This window comes from Trifolium pratense, linkage group LG7 (genome assembly GCF_020283565.1).
Source record: "Trifolium pratense cultivar HEN17-A07 linkage group LG7, ARS_RC_1.1, whole genome shotgun sequence".
Lineage (NCBI taxonomy): Eukaryota > Viridiplantae > Streptophyta > Magnoliopsida > Fabales > Fabaceae > Trifolium > Trifolium pratense.
In genome coordinates, this window is record NC_060065.1 from 45,727,021 (window position 1) to 45,738,344 (window position 11,324).

At 31.6% G+C, this 11,324-nt stretch overlaps 2 protein-coding genes across 2 annotated transcripts; both read right to left on the reverse strand.

Moving 5' to 3' along the window:
* Nucleotides 1-1,314: 1,314 nt before the first annotated feature.
* LOC123900065 (peroxidase P7-like) lies at nt 1,315-3,256 on the reverse strand. The gene is made up of 3 exons (XM_045951364.1): nt 2,972-3,256; nt 2,627-2,818; nt 1,315-2,122 (listed from the first exon to the last, which is right to left on the reverse strand). The coding sequence occupies exons 1-3, from the start codon at nt 3,179-3,181 to the stop codon at nt 1,571-1,573; spliced, it is 954 nt and encodes a 317-aa protein (XP_045807320.1). The 5' UTR covers nt 3,182-3,256; the 3' UTR covers nt 1,315-1,570.
* A 3,330-nt stretch (nt 3,257-6,586) lies between these two features.
* Nucleotides 6,587-10,111, reverse strand: LOC123899466 (probable serine/threonine-protein kinase PBL23). Its single transcript, XM_045950599.1, has 6 exons — nt 9,785-10,111; nt 8,634-8,878; nt 8,378-8,519; nt 7,890-8,148; nt 7,629-7,761; nt 6,587-7,091 (listed from the first exon to the last, which is right to left on the reverse strand). Exons 1-6 carry the CDS (start codon nt 9,939-9,941, stop codon nt 6,810-6,812), a joined length of 1,218 nt encoding a protein of 405 aa, XP_045806555.1. The 5' UTR covers nt 9,942-10,111; the 3' UTR covers nt 6,587-6,809.
* Between the last annotated feature and the right edge of the window lie 1,213 nt (nt 10,112-11,324).

The window sequence follows — 11,324 nt, forward strand, 5'->3', positions numbered from 1 at the left end:
GTCGAATTAGTTTCATGATTTGATTAAAACATAATTGATTATGCCCAATGTCTTGGTAACATAATCCTCTCTCATGATCATCAATCCCTAATGTCTTAGTAAGACCTATGATCATGTGAGGAAGAAAAACTTTAATCTTTTAATCTCAATTAACAATCCGAAATGTCTTAAGTGAAAGTTAATTGATTAATCGTTCCTAGATCGATGATTTATTCCTATCGTCATAGTAAAACAAATCATTGCAATCATCATATAAGTCGCGAATTCATACAAAGCATTAAGCACAAAGAACAATCAATAGAAACTAACTTCGTAATTCATTAATCATATCATATGACAATCACATAATTCAAGATCAAAAGTAATTAGAATCACCTAAGGACCAATCATGAGAATTTAGCTAGACATTGCAAATTCAGAAATTACATCAAATAAAATGAAAGAAAGCATGATTACAAGAAGAATCTTGATGTGTTTCCACACTGGAATCCTTGCTTGGTCGCTCTTGATCCTCCAAAATCGCTCCAATAGTTGTTCTTTTGCGTAAAAATTCGATAATGATCCAGATCTGATGTTTCCTTTTTATAAAAATGATCAAAAGTAACGTTTTCCGCCTGAGGCACAGAATTTCCGCCTCAGGCGTAAAGAATTACGTTTCAGGCACAGCTTTTTCCGCCTGAAACGGCAAAACAGTGAGCAATCTTGGTTCTTCAGTGAAATTTCCGCCCCAGGCGTAAAGAATTCCGCCCCAGGCGTAAAAATGCTATAAAATCCAACAATTTTCATTTGCTCTCTTCCTTCGCATGTAGCTTCAAATCAATGTCTTATTCTTCATGATTTAGGTCAAAAACCTCTAAAATCACTTGAAAATGGTCTTTATTTCCATGTAATGACTAACGTCATCAGAATATATTTTAAAATTTTATTTATTAAAAATGATAATGACCCCCCCTTTTGACTATTTTTCAGATATCCATATTAGACACTCACCCTTAATATGATATGTTTTTTTAGTAACTTTTTTACATATTCAATTTATATTTATAGCGACCCTCCCCAATTTTTTGAGCTAGTTCCGCCGTGATTTTGAACGAGTCTCCAAGGAATAAGAAAGAGATGGGACAATACTTTGCAATTGTGTTCTCAAATAACTCTGATATCTATAGAAAAGGTAACGGTTGCACTATATAAGTCGGTAACATTTTTGGCTTTTCTTGTAAAAATTATACTCTCATATTTATATCGAACTCAAATTCTCCCGAATGATTCGTCCTAAGAGGAGCTCATTAACCACTTGACGTCAATTGTATTAGGTAACATAAAATTACTTTGATCCATTCATTTCTTAAAGTAAAACAAACAACTTATAGATAACAACTTTCATCTATTTGTGGAAATACAAACATTCAAATTATCAAAATAAAAATGCAACAACAATATACTACAATTGCCAAAGTATCCAAGATCTAGTCAACCATTATGACTTAGACCCTATACTAATCAATCTCTCAAAAATCTTCACCAAAATATATTTATTCGATTGCTATTATGCCCTCCAATTCATGACCAATTAATTAACAAGCCTACAATTCTTTCTAATCTCTCCATTAGTCCCGGTGAGAGGACTAATTTTACTCAATTTGATCATAGCAAGAGCAAAGTCACTAGAAAACTTAGCACCATTGGTACTATAAGTGCTAACCAAACTATCTTGAGATCCATTATTGAAAAGAACTTGATCAGAATGGAAAAGACCTTTACTAGCAACAAGGTCTTTATAGTAATTGTTGTCAAAACTAGTTGGAGTAAGAGTATCAAGAGGTGCTAAATTAGTGTCACCACCAGAAACAGGACAATTTGCTTTTCTTGAAGTTGCAAAGGTTGTTTCAATGTTGGTTTCGTTGTAAATTCGAGTTCGGAAAAATTGACATTCTCCTTGTCCTATGGTGTGTGCACCAGAAAGGACAGTGAGATCACTTGCTGTTAGACCTTTGTTTTGAAACATTGTAGTGAGTGTTGAGAGGTCAGAAAATGGTGATGGGATTTGGCTGTTGGCTGCACTTTGACTTGCTGTTCTTGCGTCTCTTCTTCCTAGTGGTACTTCCCATGTTGGTCCTCCAAGCTACAAACAAATAAGTTGATTTAATCAATTATTGAGATTCAAAAAGTTATGAATCAAAACTAAAAGTTGAATCATCATAACGGGATTGGATATAATGGAGTAATGAATTTGAACAGTTTGATTACAAATGAACGGATGAGATTTAATATTGTATGTGTTATAAAAATTTGGATTGTGTAATAAGAACCATTGGATCGCATATATGGATGGCCGAGATTCACTGCAATAAACTGTGTAAATTTGCAACAACATTGAATCCAAGTCTCATCATAAGACAATAGTTTATACATTTTTAAATTATTGTCCGTGAGACGCCAACTAAATGGTAAGAGTTTGAGTTTCAACTTTTGGTTTATGAGTGATATATGTGTATGTATGTCAATGGGCAGGGACTAGAATTTTATTTTATTTTTGCCAAGTATATATAGTTTCTTACTTTCATACCAATTATATTATTCAAACAAAGGAAATGAAGAAAGAAATAAAACGAAATGAGACACTCACCAGAAAAACTCCATCTCTTGTTGCAAGTGCAAGAATATCAGCACAAGATACGGTAGCATTGCAAGAAGCTTCAACACTAGTTTTAATTGTATCAATCACTTCAAAACCCCTAGCTGAATTTTTGTTTGGTGCTGCATTTTTCTCGCCGGTGAACGTGGAAGTGTCATCCAATAAGATTGATCCATCGCATCCCTACCGAATAAAAAAAAAACTTGACATGTTAATGCAATTTTTTATAAAATACACTACTAAGCACTTTCCTTTCAAGAGATTTATAATGTTATTCCCGAAAATGTGAGATTGGAAATGCAACATTACACGTAAATTATCTTAGAGCGAACTTACATTGACGAAGCAATCATGGAAGAACAAACGAAGTATAGAAGCACCAATCCGAGCTTCATTTTTTATAGCTTTGGTCATTTCAGTACGAACAATGGTTTGAAGGCTTGGACAAGTTTTGCCATAGAAGTTATTAACAAGTTGTGCATTGGTAGAACAAGCTAAGAGAGAAAGCATAGAGAGTGTGACAAATAGTTTAATAAAGGTAGCCATATTATAAATTTTTATAGATTTAAGCTACCAATTAATTATAAGAAGCTAAGGAAGTGAGTGATTTGTGAAGAAGCATATGAAATATTAAGCAATATATATAGAAGAATTTTGAGAGTGCATGCATACAAATGAGAGATTGATAAGAGTGAGAAATTAAGATAAAAGATTTGAAAATAATAATTTGTCACAATTTTCAAATTTGTACGCTGAATACGCGCTTAAATTTTTGGCAACGACTTGTGGAGAAAATTTGAACATAAGAATACAACGTTTACCCAAGAGTAGTTGACTTAGCCAATAATAAAACAAAGGATAAAGCTGCAAATATTGGAAGTTTGTGAAACTTTCACAAACGTTAGAAGAAGCTCAATGTATTGTCGTTGCTTGGTCGACATATGCATGCTTAAGTCACTATACAAGTGGAAAAAAGTATTTCGTGGTAATATATACAATAGGTCAAATGTATCCAAGAAAAATTAATTAAGTTTCAAGTTTGTAAAAGTTAGATAATAAATAAGTTCTTAAGTTTTTTAGCTAACAATATCGATCATTTAAGTTTTTAATTTGTTGCATTGTTATTTTTCTTCCAGTTAATTATCCTCCCATGCAGTTAGGCCTCAAACTGTCTGGGTATCGTGCTTCACATTAAATTGAGTCTCAAATTCATAATTGTTAACATCAAAATTAACGGTCACGTCAATGTTTCTATGAACGTATGATAACTGAAAGGATAATGGTGCAACAAATTTAAAAATTTAAAGATCTATTTATTACGTGAAAAACTTAAAAAAATAAACTATTACAAACGCAAAATTTAAAAACATCCGAATGTCTTTGTCCTATACAATATTACTTTTTAAATTATAAATAGAGGTAAAATTTGTAAGTGCGTCCCATGATCTTAACCCAAAAAAGTAGTATGCCATGCAAAAACTGTAATCGTATATTTATTCAGCATAAGTAGTGCTATTCTATACTAATCATTAACTATAATATAGTAACATTTTTTTATTGGAGCCAGTCACTTATTAGTTTGACCCATTTTTCACAAGTTGTATAGTTGCAAACACATCTCCATCTTATGATATTTTCGGAGATGATGACAAATTAATATTGCTCAACATTTTTTCTAATTGATCCACATAAGTCTCCTCTCAAGTTAAAATGTAATTAAATAACTTTTAAATTTTATTTTTATATTTAAATAAATTTTAATTTTAAATTGATATGGTGAAAATCATTGCATATTGATTTTTTAGGAGTGGTATAACTATACCATTTTTCAGTCAACTTTTATTTATAACTTATTATAGAACAAGTATATGATTTTATTTTAAAATTCTAGTTTTTATTAATTATTATTAGAACGTGTCTTTAATTCCTTTTAAAAAAAAGGACGTGTCTTAAGTTGTAACTCAGATCATGTGGCATCTCCATATGCAATTAAGACCTTTGAAAACTAAGCTTCGTGTTTATTGTACTGTCATATCATATAATAAAATAGTTAGTTATCGATTAATGATGTGAATATGCAATTAATTTATTCTAAATAAATTGGCAAAAATCGATTTATCACTTAATATGAATTATAATATTAAGTCCAAATGATTTTGCCACAAAAATCAAGAGTTTATTTTTAATAAGAAAAAAATTTCAAAATATTTTGAAATTGTACTTTTAGAAAGCGACGCATAATAAAATGAGTTAAATGCTTTTTTTCTTTTGGTTTTATTTGTATTGTATATCTTAATTAATTAATTGCTTCAAAAAAAAAATCTTAATTAGTTAATTTGAACTTTTCTATATGAATGGGACCAATCAAATATGAAAGGAATCAACCGATGGTCAGAGGTAGCAAAGCAATGCTTGATCACTGATTCTCTTTTTTTTTTTTTTTCATAGAGTGATAAATATCATATAAAATTTACATATAAATTGAAATTTTCATGTTTGAATATAAAACACCACAAATATTCAATTTGACATTTTGCTATTTATCGACTTTTAGATAATTCCTCATTCATTTAATTCCCTATAAAAAAAAAAAAAGTAGATGTAATTATACATTGATATTTTTGAATTAGAAATTAAGACATTAAATAAACTTATTTGTTTACAATATGTATGGATGCATGTTTTTTTATAAAAGTGCAAAGATAAATAATAAATAATGAGGAAAAAAATATTTTTTATAAAAGTGCAAAGATATGTTTTTTTACAATAAACTTATTTTAATTCAATATTTTCTATATATGATAAATAATGCCACACCACCCCTGCATACACATTTATTTATTTTTAAGAATAAAAGAGGACCGAAGCCCAAAAAAAACTACAGATAAGCAATATGAGAAGTAGCAACTCCTCTAACGTATCATTAAAGTATTTTTGTCTAATTTAGGATCCGTTTGTTTTGGCTTTTTTAAAAATGGGTTTTATAGTGTTACATAATTTTATGTAAAAAAAACTTTTTATAAAAGTTTCAAATGAAAATTTGGTTTGAATAGTTATTCTTAAAATGTTATTTTAGGTATTTCATAATTTTATTGAAACTTTTTTTGGATATCAAAATTTCAAAAAATCACTTAATTTTGAAGATATTTCAAATAGATTTTCATAAAAATCATTTTTGAAATACAACTTTTTGAAAAAAAATTACGATTTGAACTATGTTTTGATTTTCAATAATGTATGTTTATGTTATATGATGTCAAAATTAGTATTTCAATTTAGAAAAAACAAATATATAAAAACTTGTAATATTTTGAAAAACGATTTTACAAAATCTATTTTAAAAAATACAAAGAAAAAATCTATTTTTTTTTAAAGTTGAAACAAACATACCCTTAATCAGGACAATAATCGTAAATGACTAAATTCATGCCTCCACAATACCCTATATATATTAACAAGTCCATCTACACTCATAAGAAGTGCATGTAATAGAAGGTGGGTGTTTCAAGATGAAGATCAACTGCACACCTTAACTTTGATCCATGATCAAGATAAAATAAAAATAAAAAAAACTTATCATATCACTAATAGGATCTTAATTAGTTGTTCTCTTGTTGAAGGAAAATGTTATTTCTAAATTTTCAAATAGACCAAATACAAGTCAATCATAAATAAGTCATCTCTCTTAAAGGATAAACTTGTAAAAATAATATATTCTATGCGATTTAGTTAACAACGTCGATGAATCTAGTATGTCTTTTAAGACCATCTTCAAAGGGATGCCCTAACCCAATAAGCATGTGTTGCACATAGGTGTCCCATTGGGGAGAAAAATGAAATGGTGCTTATGAAGTAGAGTATCTACAAAATGCTAGGATGGATCCTCTCCGGTGAGATTGTTACCGGAGACGGTCCATTGTTGATACAAGTCTTCCATTGTTGAGATGTCACTTGAAGAAAAGTGATTGAGTTGTGTGCATTTCTTCATGCTTTAAAATATATAAACCATCTTTGATCAACTTGAACCATTTAAAACCATCATTTTTTCCTTACAAAAGGGCACCATAGTCCATATATATGGCTGAAGTCTTTAAGGTTACAAAGAAACCATAGACTACCAAAGCATACAAATCTAATTCTGGTGATTAGCCTTCATTTAAATATTGATTATACATCACATATTTGCATTAACTGGATATTGAGTAGGGCCAGGAGACAACTTAGGGGAATTGAAACTAGAGCAGCTGCCTAGTTTTGAGTTGGATCTTTGAGTCTTCACCAATGGAACCAAAGACTGCACAACATCAGCCATGAGAGGCCTATAATCTGCTTCTGGTTGCACACACATTGTCGCAATCGCCGCTACTTGGATAACATCTTTCATTGAGTACTGCCCCTCCAATGATGGATCCATAATCTTTACAACCTTTTCTCTATCAGTCAAAAGTGGCAAAGCCTAAACACAAACAATGCATGCAAGTTTGTTAAAATTAAAATGTACTCGTATGAAGCATGGACACGGACACCGGACACGACACGGACACTGACACGTCAACACCGATAATAATTTGAAAAAACGGCATAATTCAATGTAATTATAAGTGTCGGTGTCCAACACTGACGCGTGTCCGACACCGGACACGCCTAATCTAAGGAGTGTCTGTGCTTACTGCTTGGTGTTTGAATTTGTTTATTTGAGCTTATTTATTGACATAAGCACTTGTAAGATTGTTTAGGAGACTTATCGAAACAACATATAACAAGTCTATTAGTTTTCTGCTTATTTCCATAAACTCTCAGGATAGCATATGAAATCAGCTTATCGCTTATATGAAAATAATTACTAGGACTTTATTTTACCTTTTGTGTTATAGACATAGCTTATATATAGACACTTATATGATAAGCATTTAATTAAGTTGATTATCCAAATAGGGTCATAATAACGTTCACCGAGTACTACAAATAATGTTGAAAGAATTAGCAACCATACCCAAGTAACGAGTACGCCTTCTCCCGGAGGTCTCTTCATATCAACTGGCACTCTGCCGGTTAGAAGCTCCAAAAGTACAACACCATAACTGTACACATCTGATTTTGTTGTTAAATGCCCTGTTAGTGCATATCTGCACAATCAAATATTTTTCATCAGAGGAAATTACTCAAGGAACGAAGCATATTAAATAAAATGAAGATTACAAAAAAGAGAATAAACAAAACAACATAAAGGTATATTATGAGTTATGAATTGTACTCGGGGGCAACGTATCCCTGAGTGCCTAAAACGCGAGTTGAAACGTGTCCACCGACTCTATCAGATCCAAGCTTTGCTAATCCAAAATCAGAAACTTTAGCATGAAATTTTTTGTCCAAGAGGATGTTGCTGCTCTTAAAATCTCTGTGAATCACGGGAGGACTGACATGTTCATGAAGATATTCCAAACCCTTGGCAGCTTCAAGTGCTATTCTTAATCGAGTTTCCCAATCTAGATTAACAGACACGACACTCGAATCTACAAGAAAACCAATTCATCGAAATTAACCCCAGCATAATAAATAAATAGATATTGGACGAAAAATAGCACCATGATTTTTGGGAGAGGTCAACCCCTTAAATGGATCTCAGTTACATCGAGGGGATTAGTCTAGCACGTGGAAGATACCTTTGATTTACTAGAAGAAGAAAAAACAGCACCACAATCAAAGGGCGCAAATGCAAGTCCAGCGCATTTTGTTACTTACTGTTATTGCTGATAGGATAAAGATGTTCCTGAAGGCCACCATTCGCCATAAATTCATACACCAGCAGCTTATGATTATGATCAGAGCAGTATCCAAGCAATGCAAGCAAATATGGAGAATGCAACCGACTTAGCAATTCAACCTACAATGACATGTAATCAACCCATTCAACTCAATCGAATTCATCGGCTCATAGACAAAAAAAAATCATGATGATAGATAATGTGAAAACGCTGCTAGCGAAAAATGTACAAACCTCGACTTTAAACTCTTCTTCTCCTTGCTTTCCAGCTTGATCCATCAATTTAATCGCAACCTTCCTTCCATCATTGAGAACTCCACGGTAAACAAGTCCAAATCCACCATGACCAACCACATTTGACTTGCTGAATCCTCCGGTGGCAGAATGTAACTGCTTGAAAGTGAACACCCGAAGTCCTTTCTCGGCAACAACTTGCAGGTTTGCAAAGTCACTTTTCTCGTTAACATTGGCATCTTCGACTAATATAAAACCAAACAAACTGTATCAGTAAGTGGACCATCAATATATAAAGTTAGAAAAAGAAAAGCTAAAACTACTCAAAAGTAAACCACCAGAAGTTAATTTAAAATCATAGAATTGATAAAAAAAACATTATCGATTTATCATTATTACAGTATTCACATTCCAATATACAGATCCATATGTGACTATCATTATTAATTAAAACTGTACAAAAAGGAAATATAACAGGTTCAATTTTCACTTCTCATAAGAACACTACCAAATTTTCAGCACATGCAAATAGAACAATCAACACATATTGCAACATAAATCAACTTGACAAATGTTCCAATACCTTTCTTCAGTTAAACATTCCATTTTTTATAGGTGCATAAATTTCAAGTCAACTAAAGACAGACACAACATAGACACCAAACACCACACTGACACAAGCAAGACAAGACACAAATAGTAATTTGGTATCACGGTGGGTATATCAGAAGCTACACTCTGTAGCTTCTGTAAAATCACGATGGATCACCGTGATACCAAACATACACATAATGTAACAACTTACCTTAAATCTATAATATTTGTCCTGCAAGACCAATAAGAAAAACATTTTTCCCTAATTTTTGTTTATTCAAAACAAAAGAAACAATTTTGGCAGAAATTTCAAAAGACCCAGATCAAGGGATACAAAAATGCAGCATAAACAAAAAACCTCAAAGCAAAACAAAAATAATAAAAAAGTGCAAAAAACACACTAGCCCATTTTTCAGTAAAGCTGAATGAATCTATATAACCCTTCCTTCTATCATTTTTTCTTTCATAGTATGAAAAATCAAACCTTTTCCCTTTCTACCCCTAAAACCACCACCCCCATTTTCTCAGCAACCAAACAGAACAAAAACAGAACAAACCTTTATGGTTTTTGCGCCTACGCTTGGAAACCTTGTTACTGATGTAACAATAGTAAGCAAAGGCAACAAAAAAAGCAAAGACAGCAAGAGAAGCAAGTACAACAATTGCTACAACTGCAATCTTGGCCTTTCTTCCATAATCTTTATCTTCCACCATTTTTGAAGAAGCTAAAAACTTTAACAGTGGAAAATGGCTTAAAGGGTGGTGAGAGAAGCAAGAAGAAGTTGCATTTTGAGCTTTCAAAGTTCGAAGACGGCACTTTGACTCACTCTACTCTCACTCATTTTCTCACTCAGCTTTTTATTTGTGGCGCTTACAATAAGAACAAAAAAATGATGATGATAGTAATGTTTTTATTTGCATCTTGCCCCTCAAATTAATTATAATTTTCCAAATAAAAGTCTCTTTCCAAAAAATATATATATATATATATATTTGGGTAAATCTTTGCAAAAAAAAAATTATAATATCTTCGCAATATTTATTATGTTCTTTTTCCGTTTATTTATTATCCCAAAATCAATAGCCAATAACCAAAAACATATATCGAAAGAGATAATTTTTTAAATAAATCATAGTTACTATTATTTTCGTATTTGCACGTGCAGGTAATTTGGTTAACCCAACAAAAAAATATTATCAAATTTGTCGGTCAGTGTTCTAGTGTGACTTGAGGTCGGATTTGGATCATCTTCTTTACTTTCCTCTACATCTCTCTCCTCTACATCTCTCTCCTTTCTCTTTATCTCTGTTTTGATTTCAATTTATCTCTTCAATAAAAAATTTAAAAATAATCATGAGAGAGAGTGAGATTAAGAGAGAGATATAAAGGAAACCGAAATAGATGATCTAATTTCCTTGAAGTCACCTAAGTCTAATATCACATCTTTTAAGCTATATAATTCTCATGCATATTAATGTGAAAGCCAATTCTCATATCTTTCAAGGCATGCTTTACTACATACTAACTTGAGTTTGGAGTATTTCCAATAATACAACCAGCATTGGTGTTGAAGGCAAGGATATCAACCAAGCACCACCGTCGTATGAGCCTTCTTTCATACATCTCCATCCACCTCCCTCCTTCCAACTCCCCCCACATGGTGTAAAGGCAATATATAAGGAAATTCAAAGTGTGACAATTTTGTATATACTTTTGAAACCATCACACTTTTATTTTTATTTTTATTTTTCAAACAGTGCCAAAATATGTTGCCTAAAGTAGTGCAACATGATTTTATGAGCTCTATGCATATTAATCTGGTTTAATTAACTGACAGATTAAACCAAGAAATTTGTGGCTAAATATGAAGAATGTTTACCAATAACAAGAGTTTAATGGTTGTTCAAAAAAAAAACAAGAATTTAATGGACATAAGCTGACAGAGTAAAAAAAAAAAACTTTACACACTCAACCAATAAGAATGCTTCAACTTTCATTGTCATCCTTTGTATATTAAAATAGAATACAGTGCTAACAACAATTAGCGCCTAAACATTTTCAACATATCCCGCCCAAATTCCCTTCACACATCCTTG

What these genes read in the sequence shown, in the direction of transcription:
- LOC123900065 (XM_045951364.1), bottom strand. Translation starts at nt 3,181, where the DNA reads ATGGCTACCTTTATTAAACTATTTGTCACACTCTCTATGCTTTCTCTC. An exon ending in TCCATGATTGCTTCGTCAAT is followed by an intron (nt 2,819 to 2,971) that starts GTAAGTTCGCTC and finishes TTTATTCGGTAG; the next exon opens with GGATGCGATGGATCAATCTT. An exon ending in CAAGAGATGGAGTTTTTCTG is followed by an intron (nt 2,123 to 2,626) that starts GTGAGTGTCTCA and finishes ATTTGTTTGTAG; the next exon opens with CTTGGAGGACCAACATGGGA.
- LOC123899466 (XM_045950599.1), bottom strand. Translation starts at nt 9,941, where the DNA reads ATGGTGGAAGATAAAGATTATGGAAGAAAGGCCAAGATTGCAGTTGTA. An exon ending in TTATCCTATCAGCAATAACA is followed by an intron (nt 8,149 to 8,377) that starts GTAAGTAACAAA and finishes GTTTTCTTGTAG; the next exon opens with ATTCGAGTGTCGTGTCTGTT. An exon ending in AAGGCGTACTCGTTACTTGG is followed by an intron (nt 7,092 to 7,628) that starts GTATGGTTGCTA and finishes GTTTGTGTTTAG; the next exon opens with GCTTTGCCACTTTTGACTGA.